A 27,965-nucleotide genomic window follows, 5' to 3' on the forward strand; every position below is an offset into this window, starting at 1 on the left:
TACAAATATCAGTTTATTAGCTTAGACAAAATAACAAGTGTATATTTCACAAACATAAGATACAAAACACTTGTGTCATTTTCTTTAATAGGTATGTGGTGTACAAAATGTTCGATTTTCATTAACAATATTCAACTGTAATGTAATAAATTAATGGTTACACAAGTAATTATGAGTAAGGGAGTTTGGTTTAATGCTGTTTCAACAGTATTTCAGTTATATCACAGTGTATTGCTGGAGGAAAGCCTGACATGATACATGTCTAAGTGTTCACTACTTCTATGAGACCACCAGCAGGTACAGGGCACTGACAAACCCATAAACATCATCAGGGCAAATCCCAGGTTTGAACCCACGTTCCTAGGTTTCTGGCAGGTCAAAGGGACACAACTCTGCCCGTGAGCACATTATACAACTGCACCATACATTCACCCAGCCTTGATCATGAGAGGAAATGTTTCTCACAACAAATCTCACAACGAACATCATGTTCAGGAGACGATAAATCATGTATAATGACCGAGCAAAAATCCCACATAGCGATTTCATCTTTTCTGAAGAGCTTGCTTCCCCTTTGACTTTTTTTTCTTCTGGCCTTTCTTGTTCTTCTTATTCTTGGTGTTCATCATCTTCCTCTGTTTTTGTGGGATGTAATCTGAAACAAGAATGTGCTCTGTTACATCATGACTCATAAAGGCAGAAAGTTGTAGTGTAATAACCGTCCTACATCTTGGTTTGTAGCTAATCCATATCCCCAATAGCTTGTTGACTATCCTTTGAGTATTGCACGTTTGTTCTTAGCTCCAGATAAGCTTCTTATCTGCACAGAATATATTATCATTATTACCCAATTATTTCTGATTTGCTTGTGTACAAATATGCAGGTTAAATATATAAAAACATCATAACAATAGGTCAGGAATTACCCAATATAGCTTTGGCATATTCCTTACAAATCTTTACTCCCATTGGAACATAGGTATGGACTCCTCTTCAGTGAAGGATGCCACAAGGGCTAGATCTTGCTTGTTGTGACTTAGATTTTGGCTAAAGATAGATTTTTATTCTGCTTCAAGACAACAATTCCTTTACTCTGACAGGAAGAGTGAAGCAACATTTTAATAGTCAAGGGGTCAATAATCAAAATCACAAAGCATGAAAGTTGCATCAGCATTTCAGCAGTTCAAAACTGATTTTATCTTTATTTTCACAGGGTTTGCTATTATTTAACCAAAAACAAATATACAACTCTTACAGCATAAGCTTTACTGTACAGCCAGGGAGCACCACTTACATGTGAGTCTTGTCTTTCCATTTCCATGACCAGGGTGCCGTTGTACAAAGCAACCTTAGCACTATGCCATTCTTAAGTCAATGTTAAGGTATTGGAGTTATGATCACCTTAGCGCTAAGGTTTCTTTGTAAAAGGGCAACCTGGTGTAAAAGGGCAACCTGGTGTAAAAGGGCAACCTGGTATAAAGATAAAACTTTTGGGGTTTGATCCTGGCTGAATCACACCCCAAATATATAAAATGATCTTTTCTTTACCCAGCTTAGCATGAAGGACATAAAACAAACCTTGGCGCCAGCATTCTGCGTCTGTGGGGGTTTCCATGTTAATCTGCAGCCTTGTATCTGACTGAACCGGCATGACAACACTGATCCAGATCAGTACCAGCAGAAACAGAGGGAAGGATATACACACACACTCCTCGCTACCTGAGGTAACACTATGTTACACGCTATTTAACCTGATCTCCCCTTCTGAATCTAATGCTACGGATGAACAATGAAGCCTTTTGAAAGAATTAGACCTGTCTACAACCTCTGCAAGAAGCAGACCTAGACACTTGCTATCTCAGTACAGGAAATGACTGTCTACCAACACTGAGTTTTACCAGACAAATTCCCCACGAATGAAGGAACACGTATAGGTCAGGGTGACTGTGGGTACACAGAGAATAACTAGCCACTGATATCACATTTACATGTTCTTTCTGAAACATGGCTGAATGAGAGGACAGTGTTTGTGCAGTTTGCAATTGATTTTCAAATCCATCAAGAGAAAACTAACAGGATCAAAAGGAGCAATTTATCTCATGATGAGTGGGTGTCTCAAGTTTCATCGTTGTCTTGCAATCAGAAATTTCCATAAAGTAGCTCTGACATTGATAGACTATTTTGAGTAATGCCTCATTTGCCTCCACAGAAGCACATGTTAAGTGAACTCTGATTGCCCAACCTAAATAAAGGATGGAAGGGTCCATGAGCTAATCTTACGCCAGCTTCAATCTTGGCAAATATAACTGCTACAGAGCACAAGAATACCTTCAACCGTACATATAATGCTGTGGGGTGTCTGGGAGTTGGCCATCACAACTCATTAACTATATGTTTTCAAGATACAGAAATAAAAATGCTTGTCTGAATGATTCATTCACTCAAATCAAGAATTTAGAAGTCGTGATTCTGATTGGATGACTTTCAAACAAGGCAGTATAGAATAAGGGAACGAGGTCTGATATTTAAAACTGATGAGGTTTGATAATTCCAGCTTAAAACATGAGTCTAGCTCTTTCAACCATACTGAAAACAAAACAAATATCACAAAGGCCCTGTCCTCACCTGACATGCAGAGTGTTACTGATACAGGTGAGCTATAACATTTCCACTAATCTTGCAATGTGACACCTACCTGATGGCTCAAATGTGCAGGGGATCCGCCCCCTGTTTCCGGTGAGCAGGGAGCAGCACTGTGGGGTCGATGGGGATCCATGGAACACTTGACTCGGTCTTCTGGGCAACACTCTGTCCGAAACCCATATAGCTGAATTTGAGGTCATACGATCCCCTAAAGGGAAAAATTCAGAACATCAAATTAAAGATCATCAAATTAATAATTTTGTTCGTTGGATGTTTACAGTATCACTGAGTAATGAACACTGACCTGCAACCAAGTCATGTAATATGACTTGAAGTGATCAATAAGGACTACCATCTCTTGCTTCAAACACAGAATTTCCCACAGCAAGACAACATGTTTGAACACATACTGTAAAACTGGTAATCGAGTGAGTGAGTTTAGTTTTACACCGCTTTTAGCAATATTCAACCACAGCAGGTTTGTTGGTTGGTTTGGTTTAACGCCACACTCAGCAATATTCCAGCTATATGGCGGCAGGTTTAACGCCACACTCAGCAATATTCCAGCTATATGGCGGCAGGTTTAACGCCACACTCAGCAATATTCCAGCTATATCACAGCAGGTTTAACGCCACACTCAGCAATATTCCAGCTATATGGCGGCAGGTTTAACGCCACACTCAGCAATATTCCAGCTATATGGTAGCAGGTTTAACGCCACTCAGCAATATTCCAGCTATATGGCGGCAGGTTTAACGCCACACTCAGCAATATTCAAGCTCTATGGCGGCAGGGCCACACTCAACAATATTCCAGCTATATGGCGGAAGGTTTAACGCCACACTCAGCAATATTCCAGCTATATGGCGGCAGGTTTAACGCCACACTCAGCAATATTCCAGCTATATGGCGGCAGGTTTAACGCCACACTCAGCAATATTCCAGCTATATGGCGGCAGGTTTAACGCCACACTCAGCAATATTCCAGCTATATGGCGGCAGGTTTAACGCCACACTCAGCAATATTCCAGCTATATGGCGGCAGGTTTAACGCCACACTCAGCAATATTCCAGCTATATGGCGGCAGGTTTAACCAGCCACTCAGCAATATTCCAGCTATATGGCGGCAGGTTTAACGCCACTCAGCAATATTCCAGCTATATGGCGGCAGGTTTAACGCACACTCAGCAATATTCCAGCTATATGGCGGCAGGTTTAACGCCACACTCAGCAATATTCCAGCTATATGGCGGCAGGTTTAACGCCACACTCAGCAATATTCCAGCTATATGGTAGCAGGTTTAACGCCACTCAGCAATATTCCAGCTATATGGCGGCAGTCTGTAAATAACTGACTCTGGACCAGACAATCAAGTGATCAACAACATAAGCATCGATCTGCGCAACTGGGAAGAATTCACCTCTTGTGCATTCATTCATCTTCTAATAGTTTATATTACCATGATATCATATACATATACATGTATATCTTTATCAGATGAACTATCATATTAGTAACAAACCATTTCTTAAGCAAAAACATTGCAAATTCTGAGAGAGATACATAGATATATTGTGTTACTTATAAACTTGATCTTCAGGAAATGGATACGGGCAAGAACTTGACAAAAATAATTAAATGTTAATTCAAACATTTCTGGTGTATTGAAATGTACATTAAGAAATGTCATCTATACTTTATACCTCCATCAGACACCAACTCACCGTTTGTTATCTGTCTGCTTCTGAAGCTGACAGGAGTTGTCTCCCTTTGAATGACGCAGCAGATACTGACCTACAGGAAGCCTGACAATACACAATTTTATATCACAATCAGTTTACAACTTGTATCATTTGGCATACAATTCGAAGAAAAAATAAGAGTTATTTCAGAAATATAGAAAGCATTAGTCTCTGTAGTTGTTTTATAACTGAATCACAACAGGAAAACAGGTGACAGCAGGAATGATGCAGTCTCACCAGCATCTGCTGGTCTGTTGTTGCTGGTTGGAGAAGTTTGTTTGAACATTCAAAAGCATGGAGCCAAGGCCTAAGGCCTTAAGTCTCTAAGAATGCATGGACACAACACAACCCAGTGCACAGAGCTACAGATAACGTTTTGGGTCATTGAGTTATGTATTCTCTTGTGGTCATCTCAATTGGGTATCCTAATTTTCCTTGGAGTAACCAAATAAATTGTACCCACCTCACTCAAACTCAATTGGGTATTTTGTCATTTTACATTAATTGTTAAAATATAATAAAGTTTAAATGTTAGTGTTTGTTATATATATTTGATCTGTAGTATGAGAAACGATAAGAGAGACTGCATGTTGCCAAGTTCATGTCCTGAAACAGAACCTCTCAGTATACCTCAGTTATTTTATCTATCCACCGGTACGCAAGCTAAGATTTGACACTTTTGTGTGTACGCGTGTAACATCACATCTATTGAGTATTTACAAAATTTCAAGCGTACTTGTATGCAATAGACTTAATAGGAATTGAGTTTTCGCATAAATATTTGCGTAATTTACGCAGATACGCAGCCTATCTGTACCTCTGCAGTGCAGGGGTTTTTTTTACACCAGTTTTCAAATTTGTGTTCATATGTTTCTCAGAAATTTGTTATCATTGGCAACACTACTTAAAGCAAGAAACCACTGAAATACAGTTATGCACCATAGCCTATCATTAAGAGTAGGCTCCAAACACCATTATATTACATCACTACCTGGGGAATATAGAGCCCAGACTGTCAGTGAGTACGAGAATGTCAGCTGTCACATTACCTCATCCTACCGGGTACCCACTCACTGCTGGTTGAACACAGATATATTTTGATTAAAGTCACGGGCATCAGCAGGAACCACATCTGCTCCACATGATTCAGAGAGAATCACAGAATCAAGAAATACATATTTTTTGACATTATTAGAATCTTGCTTTTAGCAATATTCCAGCTACATGCACAGGCCTAGACCATGTTGATGAACACATCTGCTGCTCATTTCAGCCTATGGATTAACACAAAACAGACATATTTTAGGAGCAATCAACTTATCCTTGAAGATTTTCAAATGAGCAGATTAGTGGCTGTCTCTATTCCTGTGAGTGTAGCCTATAAATAAACAATGGAGTCAGGACCAGATAATCCAGTGATTGATATAATAAGCAAGAAATATGCTACTGGGTATGATGACACTCCATTAAAGGTCACATGCAACGTAAAACACAACTTTGCAGATTCTGATACCTTCGGTATGGACTTACCGAAACAAATCGTCAAAAATGCAAATTCAACTTATAAAGTTAAAAAATAATGCGATGGAAAAAAACGCGCGAAATCGGAGTTCAAACATTTCACTAATTTTCCCCCGACTTTTCTGGGGAAAACGGGTTTCAACGGCTGGGCTGCGCTCATAGCACGTGCGCAGTGAAATAGGTTCGCTCAGCTTGGAAGCGGGTTGTCGGGTGAATACTCGGTGAAGGCTTTGGTGTGAGCTATTTTTCTAATGTTTTGTTGATATCTCACAGGTGCGAGCTTTTTTATATGATATGACAGTAAATTAACTGTTTATATAATTTCATTTGTCTATTTCACCACACGTTCTTCTTACCGAGTCACTTTCTCAGTTCGATACTTAAAAGCAATGTCATTATTCAGCTTTGTACAGAATTTCTAACTGTGATATAGATATGTCGTTGTCACAGACAAAACTCAATGTCTTGTTTTATTGACACCTGTGTGTCTGCCTGCCTGTCTGACAATATTCAATACACAGCTGCTATCACTGACCACATGCAATTTGAACTTAACACCAATCAGGCTATACACCATAAACAAAATGCATTGATTTATGGCCCGAGTTCGGTCTCTGTCACATTATGTAATTACACAGACAGGCAGGTGTGATACTTGAACACATGACATGTTATGATGTCTGTTGATTGCAAAATGTTATACACAAAAATGAGCCTGTATTTACAAAACCCAACATCTCTATATATACACACACAATGAGCCGTGAGGAAGGCATCTGCAAATGAACCAGCTGTTACACTTGAGTGCACACCCACCCGCTCTGACTGGGTTCGGTATCCCGGCTGCTTCGTTTCTTGGGAAGTAAACCGAAGTGCACAATTTTGCACTTTTGATTTGCGATTGTACGCTTATAATTTTGTTTATATGTTTTTTTACAACCAGCAATGTATATTATATGTCATGAATAAGTGATAACTGTGTTTTAATTATGTTTGATTTTTTGGTTGCATGTGACCTTTAACTAAGTTACCACGACTACGGATCCATTTTGTCTCCAGCTGCTGACCTATGCTAACCTGAAATTCCCACAGTGGTCGAAACAGTAAAACATTATATCAAACATATACTCACTCTGTGAGATTGAGGAAAAGACTGTGTAAAGAGGCAAGTGCGTTGCTTGGTCTGAAAATACAACAGAGCTGTGAGGATCCTACCAGTGAGGCACAGAAGTCTGTCTGTATCAATGGCATGCTACAAACTAGTGAGGCCTGGCCGTGAGACAGGTTCAGATAGTAAACATTTATACACGCTGCCAACAAACAGGGTATATCTATCTAAAAACACGACACTTAGAGCAGATTCTTGATAAATATAAGCATACCTGGGTCTGTTTATCACTGAAAGCTATACTTAACTACAGTGGGTCAACCAACCCCACAAAATAAAAGTGTAAATAATCAACAACCCAAAGACAATATTAACATAGGAAATTTACAAGTACACCACCATAGGAGTGTACACAGGAAGTGATCACTTTATCACCAATAGGACCAGCTCCATGAACATTACTGTTACTTATTCCAAAACCCTTTTGAAGAACTAAACAGAATCTCACATGTTCTTTCTCAAATGTTTGGCCACCTTTTGACCAGGCTTCAGTAAGACATATATCCAAAAGTTATTCAGCAATTTTCCAGCTACATGGCCACAGTCTGTACATAACTAAGTCTGGACCAGACTATCCCCTGACTTACATGATGGGCATGAGTCAATGCAAACTGAGATACAATTGCATGCATCAACCAAGGCCATGAGCCTGACCACGCAATCCTGTACGTCACATTTAATGACAAGCATGGGTTCCTGAAGATCAATTCTAACCCAGATCTTCATGGTTACATTTAATCATGTTATTCACAGACACGTCACTGAAACAATCAATCATACTGAAACACGTTATCCCAATTTACTTCATTCTACCTTTGCTGCTAAAAATTATTTGCAATTTCTCTCTTTTTCACAAAAAACAATCAATATATTAACTGTCAATAAAACAAATTATCCTGCAAACTCACACGAAAGGCAGGGACGGATTGACGATTGAGTTGAGCTCCAGTTCATCAATCTTCACCAGCTCTGATGTAAATGCATTAATTCGACCTACGCAAAATGAAAATATTACACAGACAGTTTCATTTTCCCCACAAGTAATGCTTCAATTGTTGACAACTTTGTCTGACAACGAATTTAACTGAGACTGTGTGTGGGATTAACACAGCTTTTACGATTGTTTCAGTTGTATTAGAACAGCATGTGGAAAACGATACAGTCCACAGTTATTAAGTTTAAAACCATTCAAGTGAGCCTTTAGCAATATTCCACCAGGAATTAGCTTGACATATTGTACCCATGAGTAAATTCAAACCAGTTGGAAAACAAAGAGATGCTTAAACCACCAAGGTGCCCCCCTTCCCATGATGCTACACATGGAACATAGATAACTGTTACATGGAATGGTTGTGTTGGATCCAGACCTCGAACCAGCTTGGTGCTGGGTTTGGTGTAGCAGGAGATCCAGTCCCGGGAGACCTCGCTGATTGTCACCTGCTCCACTCCGAACTTCACCTGGTACTCCAGCTTGGGGACAATCAGCACCGGCTGGGTCTGTCACACGTTATACACATGTACTACAACAGCACTAATCATAGTATAACATAGCCATGTACATATATCAGACTCAACACTTCATCCAAGCCATAATACAGTATACTTTCTGATACAACTGCAATGTTGAGTTGTACTATGATAATGTCGTGGATACATCACACGTGATTTCATATCTCACACCTACAGTGAAGTTATTGCAGACGCAGCGTTGTGCCTATATCAGTCTAGTACAACTTACAAGGCTCGACTGAAGAATCTCAAATAAAGGAAGCTGATTTAGTTGGCACCAGTACATGTTGACATAAATACATACTGGCACCAGACAAACCCAGGTTGCAACATACATGCATAACTTTGTCTAAATAAATAAAACTTTTGTTCCATGATTGATTTTACAAAATCTATGACATATTGTGTAAAACATAACAGTAACATGTGCACACAATGCTGAAAGTACCTAGAGTTCACACTAAAGCATTTCTGCTCAAGAATCAGTGGCCTTATTCCCGAAACGTTTGTAGCCCTTAAGAATTCTTAACATTGATCGTAGCCAATGTGTTAAGAATGGGCTTAAGAAATTCATAGGGATATGAACGTTTCGAGAATAGCTAGCCAGATTTTATACTGTAACACACATCTACATTAGATTGTGCAAAAACAGACAATACATGAACACTCACATAAAGCAGCATTGTGCTTTCTCCTCTTATATCACAAGGATTTAAGAGTTGAACACATGATTATACATAAACAACATCAGGCCTTATAACTTCCATAACAATACTTTATTTATTGCACATAGAGTAACAAGCACAATATTTACCACACCCCCATTATAACACCACAGTGTCATCCATTGTCCCACAGTGCCAAACAGTGCCATAAGTCTCCCACAATGCCAAACGGTGTCATACAGTGTCAAACTGTTCAGTGTCACATAGTGTCAAACAGTCACATGTCTCACAGTGTCTCACAGTGTCATAGAGTGTCCCACGATGTCACAGTGTCAAACAGTGTCCTAGAGCGCCCCACGGTGTCATACAGTGTCAAGCAGTCACAGTGTAAATGTACAGTACAACTACCTTCTGGGTGAGCCCCTTCAGGATTCCATGGCATGAATTTCGAACAAGCAAGCTGAGTCCGGAGAAATTCCATAGATTGTAAGACGTGTTGTGTTCCTCGGGCTGTCGAAACTGGGACAGGTTCTCTGACAAATACAGCATTGGGAATAGGGAATTACTGTATATTTGGGTGGAATATCATGACGACAAACCTATTGCTGTTACTTGTTTGAGAAAATAATGCTCGCCAAAATGCCTGAATGCAAGAGGACAAAAAGCCTTTACATACAGTACAGAAAAAACAGTGGACAGTGTAAATGTACTCATACATATACAATCCTAGGCTGATCTGTATAATAACTAATTGATTTGATAAGCAACCTTAATGTCTCTGTCAGAGATTTGCAGTAGACACAGTTCAGACAATGGTTTCAATTGATCACCATTTACAAGTAAGTAGTTACTGTAATCTTTAACAATTTAAGTAGTTGTCTCTTTTAATTTTTCTGATCCATCGGAACAGTCAGGCATAAATTTAATGCAAATTAAATTAATTACACTACTTTCACTTTATTTCAGATGATGTCGAATCATTAAACGAAAGAATTAAACTGAGTCAACATGTCTCCAGAGTGCTGTGGGTGGTTATATCAAGCAATGACTGGGGAAGGTTCCGAATCACCATATCTCATCAGCAGATGCCATAGGAAAACTCAATAGTGAAGGTTGCACATCACTGAATCAATCTCTTAATGAATCATAAAGGAACTAATAGAAAGTTAGTTAGTTTATGGGCTTGAAATGTGTACAATCACAAAATTCCATATGATAAAGCAATATGTCACATTTTGACGTGACTGCACCAGCTTACCCTCTGTGTCTTGTCCTGATGAACCAGCCTGGCCTCGGGTTGCTGTTGGCAACATCTTTTCCTGCATCTGAAGGATGGAGTCCAGTGGTGACACTCCTGCTGTTGTCATGGTTTTTCTTCTCCCTGGCCTCTTGGCAGAAGGGGGCATGTCTTTGCCTGATTGGAAACATGAAGATTAGTTACAAAACAGAAACTAAACTAAACACTGTATAATATATCTTTGCAGTCATGGCTGCTTAAAAGTCTTCAAAGACATTAATTATCTATTTCTTGCAATAATTGATATACTTGTTGTATTATTTGCTATTCCAATAAAATCAGTAACACACAGAGAAAAGGCAGTTAACATTTTTGTTCATACATACCAGTAGGCAAGATTTAGGTTTTGGAACATGCTTGGAGTTTGAGCTGAACTACAAATGCAGAAAACTACCCTAAACTTGCTGATTACACTAATTTACCCAAATTCATTAACAATCAAAACCTGCTACCACAGTCACCTGTTAACTGATGCATTGAAACTGCAAACCTATCTATCCTACCAAACAAACTGTCAAAGAGTATAAAAAAATATATTAGAGAGAAGTAGATGTAAAGACTTAATGCCAAAGTTGAAATTGAAAACCCTACTTGTATCAACAGATTTTACTCAAGACATATAACAACTGATCTAAATCTAAATCCTCAAAACATGTGTATATATAATCACCTTCTTTTGTCGCAGGCAACTGACTGAGGTCATCAGTGGAAGTTTTCATCATAATCGTGTCCACTTTAGAGGGACTAACTTCAGTCACCAAACTGGAAGTTTTTGCTGGTTCCTTGCACCCATCTTTACCACTGTCATCAGGTGCAGTAACTGACAAGGTCTTCGTGACCTTCTCTTTAACAGCTTCTACACTGTCAGGATCGTCACAGGCCTTGGATTCTGAATTTGACCTTGACCTTGTGACTCGAGATGAATGTCTGTCAGGGCTATTATCTGACTCGGACTCGACAGATGTTCTCATCTGTTCAGTTTTTCGTTTTCTGAGAATCCGTTTTGGAACTGGAAACTCATTTGACTCCACAGACCGACCTTGTGATCTGGTCTTTCTCTTGGTTGACTCATTTTCTGATTCATTTTCATCTCCAAAGTCAATAATGAGTCCGCTCTCATCATCGGTGCTGTCTGAGATCAGATCCTTCCCCACATCTGTCTGCCTGGTCAATCTAGGGCTACTTCTCACTGCCACAGCAACAACTTCAGGGCAGGACTTAGACTCAGAACTTTCTGATTCTTTCTTCTTTGCCTGTGACCTTGTTGACCTTGTTGTGCGGGGAGATGGACTGGGTGATTCTGGGAGGTCAATCACTAACGAATCCTCTTGCGATGTATCTCCACCAGAGGAACTGAATTTTGGAACTTTAGGTACACTTGTTACTTTCTTTGGCACTTTTGAGGCATCACTGGTGTCAAGTTTGGGAGTATCAGTTTGCTTGGTCTCAGAACCACCATCAGATGGTCTGGCAGATGAGGAAACTGATTTACTTCCACTAAAGTCCTCCTTATCACTTCCTATCTTGCTCATCTGCTCACAAGCATTGATTTTGGAATCATTTCTACCATCCAAAGGTTTGGATATGTCTATTTTTGATTTATCACTCGTTTCACGGTTGTCCATCTTGGTTTCAGATTTACGTCTCTTTCCAGTTATAATTCCAAATGATTCCAGATCTACCAAACCTTCCTGATTCTTCATCTCCACTGTCTTGGCAGGTTTGCTGAAGTCAAAAGAACCGAATGTTTCTAAGTCTTCCATGTTCACATCCTCATCAAAAGGGTTTGCTGATTTAGGCCTACTGTGCTTGTCTTCCTTCGCTGAGGTTGCAGGAGTGTTGTGTGTGGCAAGACGCTGCCCCTTAGGAAGGCCTGGATGGCTGATGAATGTCTTCAGTGCGTACTTGTGATACATTGTGTTCTTTTCTCTACTAGTCATCACCTTAGGCGCAAAGGGTTTATCAATGTAGACAACTCTTTGCTTGGTGCTAATGTCTCCGTCTGAAACACAACAGGACATTTTGAATGCTTTAATCAGCTTAATCAATACCACTCAGCTATATTCCAACTCCAATTTCTGACTGAAACTTTTAAATATATGAGTCTGGACCAGACAATCTAAGGAAGGCTATTGTTACGTGGCAGTATTATTCATTGTGTAACAGTGTTACAAGTATATTACTTTGTTTCTGTTGACATTCAGTATGTGACAGTGGTGTGCTACAGTCAGACTTGTGTTATATGTAGACTGACAGTTCTGGAAATTACTACAAGGTACCAAAACCACATGGGTCTCTTGGACATCGTTTAACCTAGAATACAATGAAATGTTTGAGAACAATTGACTATAGATACAGGGGTCCCCTTTTGCCTCGGTCACTGGAGATCGTAGATTTGACACGGGAACATCACGACCTAACTTTAGAACCTTAAGATGCTATATATGGAATTTCTCCCAGAAATGTCATCAAGTATCACATGCTGTCGTCAGCTAGCGGTCTCTCTAGTTCTGCCATTGATTTTATGATAGTTCAGAAAATGAACACTCTGTCGCCTGACAAAAGAGAAGTTATCGTAGACCTGCATTTCAATTGAATACATGTATATCATCTGCTGGATCTACCAAAGTGCACTGTGCATATGGTTCTTCATCTGTATAACACGAGAGTGAAAGTGTGGAGAATTGACCCTGAACTAGTAAACCATGGATTGTGAGCAACCACATTCAGAGGTTATTAACAAACAGAAATAACTTCTTTGAGTGGCATGTTTAGAAGTTGGTGAATCAGGTAAGGGCAAACTTTATGGATGAGCAACTTCCTTATTTGGATGTGACGATTTGATACAGATTTTTGTATCGTATCATACCTGCTTGGCAACGACACAAAAATCTGTATCAAAATGTTGCATCATCCGAATAAAGAAGTTGTTCATCCATAAAGTTTGTCCTTATCAAACAGAAATACACCATTCCTATGTTAAACCTTACACGGCTCCACAGGAGTCACCTGCATCCCCAGTATGGCTGCAGTCACCTGCATCCCCAGCTTGGCTGCAGTCACCTGCATCCCCAGTATGGCTGCAGTCACCTGCATCCCCAGTATGGCTGCATGTAACAGTCATAGTCCGCTTATATGGTGCTCATATCCAGGCACTTTGCCTGCTCACGGCGCTATGTACATTACTATCCCAGGTCATAGGACACTATTATACTTTACGATACTTTTTCAACTCCTTGGGGATCATACAGCCATGTTGCCTGTTAGGCGCAATGAACTAAACACTCACACTGCCAGCAAATCCTCACGGGGTACCCATCTTACAGTTGGGTGAACTGAGACAATGTGGATCTAAGTATCTTGTCCATGGATATTATGCAAATATGCCCACCTCGGGACACCTGAACCTAGGTGCCTCCACCAGGGTTCGAACCCGGGCCTTCAGCGTGATAGGCAGACACCTTACCACTGTACTTCTGCGCTCCACATGTGAAGCAATGTGGAAGCAAGTACACTTACAGTCATGTTCATACTGCTTGATGACTACAGGGATTTCCCAGTCCCGGTCAAACTTGGGGGCGTGGTTGTCAACAAGACACTTGAGAGATGCGGAACATGTGACGAGCTGACAGCCATGACGTTCTGCCAGAATCTCGGCATTGATGTCTCTGCTGCATACCTGTTGAACACATACACCAGGGTTTTACGGGACATGTGATTCCTGTGTATTGGACACAGAAATTTGATTAAGTACCCCCAAACTAAAATCCTGTGAGTCCTTGTGGATGCAATATAATTTTTTCTGAGTTTGTAATGATATCCCATATTAAAATATAAACATTCTGTTTACAATCATTATTCTAATGATTGCATGCAAATTGATGGACTCCCAATTTTGGAAATGGACTCTCAGAATACATATGCCCTGAGTCCCCAGGACTCCCAGTTTCGGAAGAGCTATGTAAAACACTGCATACACATCACCTGGGAGGTCTGAGTGAGTGAGTGAGTTAAGTTTTACGCTGCACTCAGCAATATTCCAGCTATATGGCGGCGGTCTGTAAATAATCGAATCTGGACCAGACAATCCAGTGATCAACAGCATGAGCATTGATCTGCGCAATTGGGATACGATGACATGTGTCAACCAAGCCAGCAAGCCTGACCACCCGATCCCATTAGTCGCCTCTTACGACAAGCATGGGTTACTGAAGGCTCATTCTAACCTGGATCTTCACGTTGTATGGGTTTGACAAATGATATAGTCAAATACTAAGACTCAAGTGGGAGTATGATGGTGGTTTATTCACTGGACTCTTGAATTACATTTGCTAGCACATGGTTGCCATGTTGTAACGGATGATTTTTATGGAGAAACATGTACAATGTGAATGACCCCCCCTAAAATTTATGTACAAAATAAGTGCCCCCCCTGCATGTCATGTACAAAATCAATGACCCCCCTCCCCTTCCCATAATTTCTAAGCATAATTTTAAACATATTTTTATGTACAAAATTGCTGACCCCCCATTAGTACGTGTGTACAAAATTGATGACCTCCCCTAGCTCCCCAGAACAAAATGGGTGACTCCCCCTTAAAATCATCATCAACACACACACACACACCCCAGCCATAAATTATGAACGGTCCCTTAGGGACCATTAATGTAGCTATCATGTTATGTTATCTCAGTTGCAATTCATTACACACATGTGTTTAACACCTGTAGGTCACACAAACATCAACAGAGAAGAAACTCCATATTTGTTAGCAAAGATGTGTGTAAACAGTGTATTAGTTGTAAATAGTTTTCAAAGTCTATCATCCTAGGAGAGATCACCTCAATTCTATTTCATCACAATGCTATTCAGACAACTGTGACTTCATCTGTTACCATGACATGACAATCAAATGACATCACAAATGCCTCTGGGACAAAACTTGCTTAGCAGCTTTCCATTTGATTGAATCTCAGCCATGTGAGTTTGTAGATATCAAATATGTAATCACTCAAAACACATTTAAAACCCCCTCCACGAGCCCTGGAGCATACACCTTTTATCAACTTATGTTGAAATATTTGATATCAAAAGACACTCAAGACAGATTGTCTATGTGTAAGCAAATCAAGCACTGAAAGCCAAGATGCAGATGCCCTGACATTTATAGTTTGGCATGAAATGCATGTGGACCCGGGTTTTTGTAAATATCTCTTCATCCAATGAGCCAATCGATCTCAAACTGTGCAAGTGGATGTTTTGTCTGACAACCTAATCACATTGTAAATCACCGATGTCATGCATTTGTATTAAAGAATCTGTCTATGTAACTGTCAACAAAATAAACAGCAGAACGCAGACGGCTTGCAGAGGGAGGGAGCCAATACAGTTTGGTGAAACGTAAACCTTTGTGATGACAAATCAAGGATGATATTCCTGACAAAACAGGGATTGAAAGCCACAATCATCTGATCCTGTCACATGTAAGGGACAACTATAGGCCAGACCAACTTTATTTCTTGTTTTACGGATTTTTGTACTCAGAAAACCAAAAGGCAGGAGGAAAAAACATAAAAATAAAAATAAATAAATACTAAAAGCATTTTACTTTTGACAATTTATGAAGTGTACATGGGGCAAACCACAATCTAAAAAAAACTTTTCTTGTAAATTTACAGTTTTGACCTATAAAACATTAGGATTTTATTTTTTGAGTCGGGAAAATGAACTTTTATTTTTTTCCTTATTCTTTAAAAAATACGACCGGCGGATCCGTAAAACAAGAAATAAAATTGGTCCGGCCTATACAGCAAATTTCATGACAACTGTGAGCCTGACACACTGAATGAATGGTATGCATTCCAGGTATAATGTTTCTCTTTTTGACTGTTGGATGTCACATACAGCAATATTCAAGGTGATTGGCTTACATCTGTAAATAAGTTTGGACCAGACAATCCTGAGATTGACATTACACACAATAATCTGCATTGTCTGACCACCACTCAATTTCTTGACAGGATACATTGCTGGGATAACCAGGATCCCAAGCTGGGCTAGAACTTGGGACCATACCTCATGGTTCCATGCCTGGCTGTTCCTGGTCTTTCTGCCAGTACTAGGGAACCGCTTGTTGATCTTGTCATACAGCACTGGCAGTTCAATCTGTGCACGGCTCATGTCAGGCAGGAAGATCTTGGGGAAACTACCCTGAAAACAAATAATGGGACGTCAAAGACAACCATATTTCTGTGGCACCATTTTCTGTGATAGATGCAACAAATGTTTGGGATTCCACTTTCTCAGTAAAGTGAATCCCATATGGGATTTCAACAACACATTCAGATTTTGGCACCTCACTGCCATCACGGCTTTTCGCCGCTTTTTGCAATAGTCCATGAACAATGACCCCCTTCTTACCAGTTCCAGCAGCAGTTTCTGATGCTCCAGTGTGGGGGCATAGTCTGCACTGCTGGGGACAGAGAGTTGTATGGTCTTGTGGGGGACGTAGTACCTGGCATACTGGTCGACACGTCGCCACTGCTGATTCAGCTTCTCCTGAAACAGGGGTGGGTAAATTTGCCATGAGGATGCCATGTTTTGTGTTGTCAGGAGGATGCCATGTTTTGTGTAGTCATGGGGATGCCATGTTAAGTGTTGCCATGAGGATGCCATGTTAAGTGTTGCCATGAGGATGCCATATCTTGTGTTGCAATGAGGATGCCATGTCTTGTGTGGTCCTGAGGATGCCATGTTTTGTGTTGCCATGTAGATGCCATATTTTGTGTTGCCATGACGATGCCATGTTTTGTGATGACATGAGGATGCCATGTTTTGTGTTGCCATGAGGATGCCATGTTTTGTGCTGCCATGAGGATGCCATGTTTTGTGTTGCCATGAGGATGCCATGTTTTGTGTTGCCATGAGGATGCCATGCTTTTGTGTTGTCATGAGGATGCCATGTTTTGTGTTGCCATGAGGATGCCATGTTTTGTGTTGTCATGAGTATGCCATGTTTTGTGTTGCCATGAGGATGCCATGTTTTGTGTTGCCATGAGGATGCCATGTTTTGTGTTGTCATGAGGATGCCATGTTTTGTGTTGCCATGAGGATGCCATGTTTTGTTTTGTGTGCCATGTTTTGTGTTGTCATGGGATGCCATGTTTTGTGTTGCCATGAGGATGCCATGTTTTGTGTTGTCATGAGGATGCCATGTTTTGTGTTGTCATGAGGATGCCATGTTTTGTGTTGTCATGAGGATGCCATGTTTTGTGTTGTCATGAGGATGCCATGTTTTGGGTTGTCATGAGCATGCCATGTTTTGTGTTGCCATGTAGATGCCATCTTTTGTTGTCATGAGTATGCCATGTTTTGTGTTGCCATGCCATGGAGGATTTTGTGTTGTCATGAGGATGCCATGTTTTGTGTTGTCATGAGGACATGTTTTTGTGTTGCCATGAGGGATGCCATGGATGCCATGTTTTGTGTTGTCATGACGATGCCATGTTTTGTGTTGCCATGAGGATGCCATGTTTTGTGTTGTCATGAGGATGCCATGTTTTTGTTGTCATGAGGATGCCATGTTTTGTGTTGTCATGAGGATGCCATGTTTTGAGTTGTCATGAGGATGCCATGTTTTGTGTTGTCATGAGGATGCCATGTTTTGTGTTGTCATGAGGATGCCATGTTTTGTGTTGTCATGAGGATGCCATGTTTTGTGTTGCCATGAGGATGCCATGTTTTGTGTTGCCAGGGATGCCATGTTTTGTGTTGCCATGAGGATGCCATCTTTTGTGTTGTTATGAGGATGCTGTTTTGTGTTGTCATGAGTATGTCATGTTTTGTGTTGTCATGAGCATGACATGTTTTGTGTTGCCATGAGAATGCCATGTTTTATGTGTTGTCATGAGGATGCCATGTTTTCTGTTGTCACGAGCATGCCATGTTTTTTTTCTCATGAGTATGGGTTGTTTTGGGGGGGTCTTTTCATTATAACGGAAAGTTTAGTGTGTCATGCGCATACATGTGTTGTGTGCCATGTTTTGTGTTGTAATGGGTATGTCATGTTTTGTGTTGTAATGGTTATGTCATGTTTTGCAGTGTCATGAAGATGCCACATATGACTGTTGTCGAAGGATGCATTGTGAAAATGCTCCTAATGTGTTGTGTCAATATATGTGAGAATGGTGTGTGAGAATCATGAAAGAATTTTGTGAGATGATTTCATGTGACTTCATGTGACAAAATAACAATTGATGCATGACAATATTGTGTCAGAATATCAGTTGAAAATATATTGCGCAAATATTACGCCAGAATGTTGTGTGAAATCATATTGTGAACCGCCATATAGCTGGAATATTGCTGAGTGCGGCGTCATACTAAACTCACTCATGTGTGAACATCCTGATGTTTCAACTGTCCATGACACAACTCAGGTAATGATTTACACGAAGAAGACCAGAAGTAGCGTCATTTACACAACCACATACAGAACAATACCACAGATATATATATATAACCAGTGAACCTCTATCTACTGAGACAGCATCTGTAACAAGTTATATTTGGGATTACACTTTCTCAGCAAAGTGCAGATTCCAGAACTTTGGTTGGGTTGAGTCCCATCTGTGAACCCAATCCAACACTCTCAGAGTCAGGCACCCAATCACAAGCACACAAAGTCAACCATCTATCCCACTCAGCCACCGCTGCTTCCACACACTGAGCTAGCATCTTGTGACAGACATGATACTTACATCCACATACTTCCTTGCTGCAGGCACTAGGTGGCCATATTCAAAGTATCTGCTGTTGGCCACGAGCTCGGTGTACTTGAGGAAGTCAGCCTGTTCACTGTTTACTCTATGCTGGAGAGCCTAGAAACCAAGAAGGGCTATGTCACTGGATTGTCTGGTCCAGACTCGATTATTTACAGACCACTGCCACATAGCTGGAGTATTGCTGAGTGCGGCGTAAAACTAAACTCACTCATTACTTCTATACTATATGACAGCAGTCTGACAGTAACGGCCAGCTACACAAGTAGCTGGCATAATGAGTAGGGATGCCACGATACAACAAAACATCGATGCATCGATACATTTTCAAAGACGATACAATTATTGATACATTCAAAACTGTATAGATATTTAGTTTTGAAAGTATCGGTTTAAATATGTTTATGTATTCTATGATGTTTTTTGATGTTATGAGAGTTAAAAATTATTATTTTACATGCACAAAGATGGGAAATTAGAACTTTTTAATCTCTGAGAATAAAAAATGTTGATATTTTCATGGACAATTATAAAATATGAAATAATAATACTCAAAATGTAACTACATTTATGTAATAATGCCACGAAAATAGGAATCATGATACGAATTGAATCGTGACCTGGTTAGCGTGATACGTGTCGATTCATGAAACTAATGTATTGTGACATCCCTAATAATGAGCGACATATTCTCTCCTTGGAAGTATTCAACATCTGAGGTACTGAGGTCCTGTTGAATAATTAGAATCTAAGCTCCACTATCTACAACTTTTAACACGAGGGCTATGAGAAGGTCCCCTTGAATTCCTGCTTTATTTTAAACACTGCCTTGGATACACTGATAGACAAGATATCCAAACAGGCTGGTCATAAGTGGTTTGTCTATTTATTGTTTAACACTGCTCACAGTAATAGGACTGGCTATTGACAAAGATCATAGAGTTGATCATTGTTAACTGAATATCAGTTGAATTTGATAAATACTGGAGAAGTAACTTTGAACAAAAACTTTATAAAAATGTTTGAAAGAAATTAGCATATTTCATGTCACCATTGAGGGATGACACATTTATCTATGCATTTTTCAACAAAAGCAGTGTTTTGAACAAACTACTGAAGTGGTGTTGCTGAAAACAATTCAAACCCGGATCTTCACGGGTATGTTGTTTCCAGGGGCATACTTTGTGTTGGAATGGTGTCCTACAGAAGAGACTTTGTACCTCAAACTCTGTGAGTTCCTTGATCTCTGCCTGAGTGGGTTGTTGTGGTCGGTACGACACCAGGTACTTCTGGAACAGCTCCAGGTAACGTCGCTGCTCCTTACAACTCAGTGAGGATTTGCGAGCTTTGGGATTCTTTGTCGTTTGTCTGATGAAATAAATTGGCCATGAATAATACTGAGATTAAGTGAGTAAGTTGGGTAAAATGGTTAAATATTGGACAGTATATCAATTTTGCTACAATAGGTAAACTAAACGTGGTAGAAAAGCCTAAAATAATCCAGGTCTCAGACATTTACCATCCAAAAGCATTATGTACCACGAAACACCCAACTCGAGTAACATAACTTTTGCTGAGTGAATTCACAAGGTAATTTCTAACATTGGTCTCATAAAACATATCAATAATGGTTGACAAAGATTTACCGGTACGTAGACCAAATCAGAGAAGTATAAATCCGGAGAGACGCAAGCAGGGATGTCCTAGGACATATGCAAATGACATAATTTATTTTGTTGAGCGGCATTTTAGAAGCTGGGAAGTACACCATCGAACAAACTTTATGGATAACAACTTCTTTTATTTCGTGAGGGCATTCCTGCTTTACAACGGTACAAGAATCTACATCGAAACATCGCACTCACGAAATAAGTTATTATCCATAAAGTTGGTTAAAAAAATAACATAATTTGTTATTCCTCAAATGCCTGCTATGGGCCCTTCATTAGGAATATTGCTGTTGATCCCTGAATTGTTTGGTCCAGACCTGATTATTTACAGACCGCCACCATATAACTGGAATATTGCTGAGTGCGGCGTAAAACTAAACTCACTCACACACATTCATTAGGTATCCTAGATGAATCCCTGTGTTTTGCCCCTGCACAATAATTATATTTTCATATGTTACCCTGGTTGACTGATTGCATCCTTCTTCAAAGCAGGTGCTTGTTTTTTCTTAGCCTCATCCCCAGGGTCCTTCCTGTTTGGCCCCTGTGTTGGTGTCGCATCAGTGTTGGATGCATGTGCCTGGTATTGTGAGGTACCTGGAAGGGATTGCACATCACCCCGAATTTCATTAAACTTGATTGCTAGTCTTTCTTGAAGGGATACACTTCCTAATACTCGGGTAAAGCTTTCCTCAGAGAAAAATGCAGTTGTGCCATTTATGGGTTCCTTCCTGAAAAACAAACATTCATGCAAAGTCTACATTACACTCATAAATACAGACCAAGTCAAGATCATTGTCTACATTACACTGATAACTACAGACCAAGTCAAGATCATTGTCTACATCACACTGATAAATACAGACCAAGTCAAGATCATTGTCTACATTACACTGATAACTACAGACCAAGTCAAGATCATTGTCTACATTACACTGATAAATACAGACCAAGATAAATACAGATCCAAGTCAAGATCATTGTCTACATTACACTGATAAATACAGACCAAGTCAACATCATTGTCTACATTACACTGATAAATACAGACCAAGTCAAGATCATTGTCTACATTACACTCATAAATACAGACAAAGTCAAGATCATTGTCTACATTACACTGATAAATACAGACCAAGTCAAGATCATTGTCTACATTACACTGATAAATACAGACCAAGTCAAGATCATTGTCTACATTACACTGATAAATACAGACCAAGTCAACATCATTGTCTACATTACACTCATAAATACAGACAAAGTCAAGATCATTGTCTACATTACACTCATAAATACAGACCAAGTCAAGATCATTGTCTACATTACACTGATAAATACAGACCAAGTCAAGATCATTGTCTACATTACACTGATAAATACAGACCAAGTCAAGATCATTGTCTACATTACACTGATAAATACAGACCAAGTCAAGATCATTGTCTACATTACACTGATAAATACAGACAAAGTCAAGATCATTGTCTACATTACACTGATAACTACAGACCAAGTCAAGATCATTGTCTACATTACACTCATAAATACAGACCAAGTCAAGATCATTGTCTACATTACACTGATAAATACAGACCAAGTCAAGATCATTGTCTACATTACACTGATACAGACCAACAAGACTACATTAAGTCAAGATCATTGTCTACATTACACTGATAAATACAGACCAAGTCAAGATCATTGTCTACATTACACTGATAAATACAGACCAAGTCAAGATCATTGTCTACATTACACTGATAAATACAGACCAAGTCAAGATCATTGTCTACATTACACTGATAAATACAGACCAATACAGACCAAGTCAAGATCATTGTCTACATTACACTCATAAATACAGACCAAGTCAAGATCATTGTCTACATTACACAGATAAATACAGACCAAGTCAAGATCATTGTCTACATTACACTGATAAATACAGACCAAGTCAAGATCATTGTCTACATTACATTACAGACTCAAGATAAATACAGACCAAGTCAAGATCATTGTCTACATTACACTGATAAATACAGACCAAGTCAAGATCATTGTCTACATTACACATAAATACAGACCAAGTCAAGATCATTGTCTACATTACACTGATAAATACAGACCAAGTCAAGATCATTGTCTACATTACAGTGATAAATACAGACCAAGTCAAGATCATTGTCTACATTACACTGATATATACAGACCAAGTCAAGATCATTGAGGGCATTTATTGAGGATCATCATTATGTATATGAGCCTGTGTGTCAAAATGATTTTAAAATAAGTGTCAAACTTCTTGCATTTCATGAGTGAGAGTGGGTTCTTTGATAAGCATTTTAGAAGTTGAGTTGATGAATATAAAAAGTTGTCATTTACTTGACAATGACAGCTTGTCGAAAGGTCACCCTTCACAGAATAAAGGAAGTTGTATATCCATAAAAATTGTCATCATTCTTCAGTGAGAGTGGGGGCAATAACATGAATTGTTTCTAATGTGATGTCATTCCCATCTTTCATCATAACAACATTCAAATGACATCAACAATGCCATGACAGAATCAATACGCTGGTATAAGGGTAATGCTATTTTTGAGGGCATTATCATTTGCAGAAGCCCGAGGTCTTCCATTAACTGCCCGACGAAGGAGGGCAGTTGATAAAGACCAAGGGCTTCTGCAAATGATAATGCCCTCAAAAATACGCTGGTATTGCTAAAATACATGGAATTTGTGTTGAAAAGAAAAAGGAAACAATGAAGGAATTTGACTGTAAGTTTACCCAAAACCAACTTCTTACGGGCTTGACTGCCCGAATGCACATCGAACAATTCAAGTGGCGCCACAACAGAAAATGACGATATTCGACCTTGGCCTTTGACAAGACCATAGGCAACATGACAAGCTATGACAGTGTTCCGGTTTTGGTCCATCAACAGTTTTAATAGTGCAATTGTTAAGGTTAGCACCAACAAGAAAGCTCATATTACCGCTATTTAAAGCGGGAATTTGGAGTTGCTTTGACTTGTTTGACCCAGAATATCTGCCAGTCGAAAGCCACTAATGTCGAACTATCACTTGACAACAGAACTGATAGTGGCCCGTCGTTAAGGTTGTCCAATATCAGTGACCACAAATTTCTGATAACAGGAGGGCCGCATGATAATTCCATGTATTTTAGCTATAATTATAATGATGCTTGCATGACTAATTGTATTGCAATATATCATTCAGGTTCCCTATTGCGGTACATATATTGGGAACTTCAGTGTTTGACAGTGAGTGAATTGTGCATGTCAATCCTATTTTCTACGTTATAAGTCCCTAAACATATATCAGGGCTCCAGATAACTATTGGGGGTGTGAGTGTACTTACACATCATATTGCAATAGGAGGTGTACTGAGAATTTTGGAGGAGTGCTGACATGTTTTTGTGTGAGCGAGTTGGTGATGTGGTTTGTCTGGACGATTCATCGATCACTATTTCCAACCATGTATTTGTATTTGAAGACGCGTGAGAAATAACTGAGCGACTGTGTGATGCACGAAATGTCAGGTCCGACTGGATATAAATAGGAACAGTGTAGTTTTTAGCCAATCGAAAAATAGTGACGCATATCGTTGCATGGCAACGCAAGTGATTCCTACTGTCAGGGTTTCCTCATGTGTCAAATCGTGTTTCACAAAAGAAACTTGACAAGTATTTATCCGAAATAGATTTTCATTTGCACGGAAATTAAATGTTAGACGTACATAGGTATTTATGTGCATACACGATACGCTTGAAATCTTATATTATGTCGTACTTAATTGATTTTGAGGCGTACATTACGCCTGTACGCCCCTTATCTGTAGCCCTGATATATGTTATGAGTCTGATAACAGCAATCTCAAAACTAGGTTGCATAGTCAGGGATTCTATTTTCTTTTTTATACAATTTATAGCATTACAGTATGCCGTTTTGTCAAAGGAAAACATCAGTTGTGTATGAAAGTCTGTGTAGATTCTAATTTAAACCATAAAGATAATCACAAAAAAATCATCTATATTCTTTTCCCAATATACCGGTTCTCAGTTAAAATATTGCTGACTGACTGACTGAGTTTTGGTTTTGCGCCGCTTTAAGCAATATTCCAGCAACATCACGGCGGGGGACACCAGAAATGGGCTTCACACATTGTACCCATGTGGGGATTCGAACCCGGGTCTTCGGCATGACGAGCCAACGCTTTAACCACTAGGCTACCCCACCGCCCCTAAAATATTGCAATATGTATCGTTTAAAATGCTTACTGCAATCTACCGGTACACCGGTAATACAGTGCAGTCCTAATTGTGACACTATTTCAATTTTCATGCCACTCTTATAATATCGGTAAGGTGACGAGTGCCTGAGTTAGGTATTAAGTCATTTGACATTTTGTTGCTGTTATAAGAGAGGCTGTCACTTAGAGGTGGGAGGAAAGCCTGAAGTGCTGAATGACTCTGGGCCTAGATTTTCGAAGCTCTCTTAGCGCTAAGATAGTCGTTAGTGCCATACATTAACATTAATTTACGACTATCTTAGCTTAGTGCAAGAGAGCTTCAAAAATCTAAGCCCAGATATTTAGGTTAAACCCACAAAAATAGCGGACAAACATAGAACCATTATCAGGGTAGATCTGGGATTTAAACTGGAGACTGTGACAGTCAAACATTCTAAACAATTACAGGGAAACATAACTGGCTAAGCAACTGGTTCAAACAGCTGTGGGATTTGACAGCATTATTACATGTGTGAGGAAATGCACAAGATACAGGTGTACACAAATCTAGAGTTGCTTTGTTAGATGTTTTTTGGTGGTTCTCACAGTTCTTTATGTGCCAAATATGAAGTTCGAGATAAATGAACAGACTTCGACAGAAAGCTGGGAAAGAGACCAGAGTTGGAGATGGTGTAATATGTATTTATATTGTGAGTTAGTCGGGACCAGAGAATAGATTCAAGGTGTAAGTACATTTGAGATATCGGAAAGACTTCCACCCATGTCATTCATTCATTTCATTCCAGTTAAATCATATCACCTGAATATATATATATTCCTCATCTGATAAGGATGAGTTTTAACATGTTTCTTTAACTGTATCTGAACATACTGAAAGACATATCCAACTTCTGAAAATGCCACTCAAAGAAATTTTTCCTCATGGTTAAAATTTAAGGGTGATACTGGCGGAAATCTTACCAATTGTTTGTAAATAAAACAATGAAACAGATGCAATACAAATTTGTAATTGCACTAAACACATGTGTTCACACAAAGATTCAGCCATTTGCTGACTGTAAAAAATGTCACTTAAACCCAAATCTGTGCCAAAAAGATTTGTGAATTGCTTTAATTGTCCAAGCCCTAAACAAGCTTTGTGTTTTCCTAAGAGATTAGTTAATTGTTTGTAAGCACAGAAGCAGGCACACTGACAATGCCTAATTACATCACATTGGAGGTACCCATGGCAACATTATTCAATCCCGAGCTTACCTCAAATTGGTGTACATTGTAAATCTCCTGTTTGGAATCAGAGGGTTTACTCTCAGAAGACCTGTCTGTTGGTAACTGGTCCCCAGAAACAAACTGAACTATTGGATTTCCTGAGGGCTGGGAAGGAATGTATCCACACACAACTAAACATGAGGTATGCAGTAAAACAATGTTAAATATTAATGGGGACATAAAGGTTTGCTGCTATAGCATATATCAGATATATCAATCCATGAACCTCAAGATCTGAAAAGCAGCTTGTAAAGATCTTTCACTTGAATCTTCATGTTAAAATATCACAATAGACTGTAATGCTTAGGCAATGTTAGATGTGTTTGTTAAATGATTTCATTAACATATTTCTAATTTTATACAAGATTATAGAATGTAGTTTATCAAGCAAGATGTCAATGCCCATTACTGGTACAAGATATCAGTGAAGGGGAGTGAGCCAGTAAGATGAGAACATCTTTGTTATGAAACACTCAACCATATATCCTCAATAACAGTATCTGGACTAGATAAATCATGCACAACATCACAGAATGCGCCATGGTGTTAGAACATGATGATCAAATGATATTTATTCACATCTTGCTGGGGTTCAATTTTCTAACTTGGAATTTATTGTGAGAGCAAGTGCAGGTTGAGTAAATTTTGCAGCTTGAAACTTTCACATAAACCTATCGTATTGTTGGAGCAATAGACTGACTGACTGACTGACTGAGTTTGGTTTTACGCCGCTTTTAGCAATATTCCAGCAACATCACGGCGGGGGACACCAGAAATTGGCTGGAGCAATAGAAGCCAGTGGGCTCTGGTATGGGATAACCCACACCCACACCCACACACACACACACACACACACACACACACACACCTTTGTTTGTTTACAAGTGCAAGTGTTGGACATGTCACATGGGCTGCATCAGCTTCCAATCATGACGAATGTGGTATGAATTCACCCTAAGAATGATACTTGACCTGTCAGCACTGTACCAGTGCTCCTGGATTTTATTTGACATTTATAAGCAGTCTCAGCTCGGACTGACTTGCCTCCACAAGCTGACCTGTCGAGATACAACAGGTGAAAAACCAATACTGATTCGTTGAAGCAACGTTTACAACTACTCGCGTCACTCGTACATTACAAACATTTGTGGTGTGAATGAAGGTTTGAGAATTTCTGGACACAGCGATTTACCAGTAACGGTCCATGTCAATACAGCAATTGGAGACTTTTCATGCTGGAATAATTCATAGAGCAGTCCTTCGTGGTCTAATAAATCGATTCAGCTCAAACTTGTGACAGCAGACGCTTTCCCAACGTGCTTGAAGCGTGTTTACATTTCTGAAAATACAACTTTCTGGATCGGAAACATGATTTACCAAAAGATTGGAGAGTGGTGAAGATTTGATGAAAATTCATATTCTGTTATT

At 39.5% G+C, this 27,965-nt stretch overlaps 1 protein-coding gene across 1 annotated transcript; it reads right to left on the reverse strand.

The window, feature by feature from the left end:
- On the reverse strand, positions 1-27,899 carry LOC124273137 (little elongation complex subunit 2-like). The gene is given in 17 exon segments (XM_046708351.1): positions 1-655; positions 2,696-2,729; positions 2,731-2,851; positions 4,371-4,451; positions 7,042-7,092; positions 7,986-8,070; positions 8,445-8,574; positions 9,660-9,784; positions 10,510-10,665; positions 11,219-12,550; positions 14,068-14,227; positions 16,625-16,759; positions 16,970-17,107; positions 19,309-19,428; positions 20,550-20,697; positions 21,461-21,730; positions 27,730-27,899. Coding segments are annotated over 17 exon segments (3,210 nt in total). The 5' UTR covers positions 27,744-27,899; the 3' UTR covers positions 1-545.
- Positions 27,900-27,965: the final 66 nt, after the last annotated feature.

This window comes from Haliotis rubra, unplaced genomic scaffold (genome assembly GCF_003918875.1).
Source record: "Haliotis rubra isolate DU_JTF1 unplaced genomic scaffold, ASM391887v1 Scf177, whole genome shotgun sequence".
NCBI classification, from domain to species: domain Eukaryota; kingdom Metazoa; phylum Mollusca; class Gastropoda; order Lepetellida; family Haliotidae; genus Haliotis; species Haliotis rubra.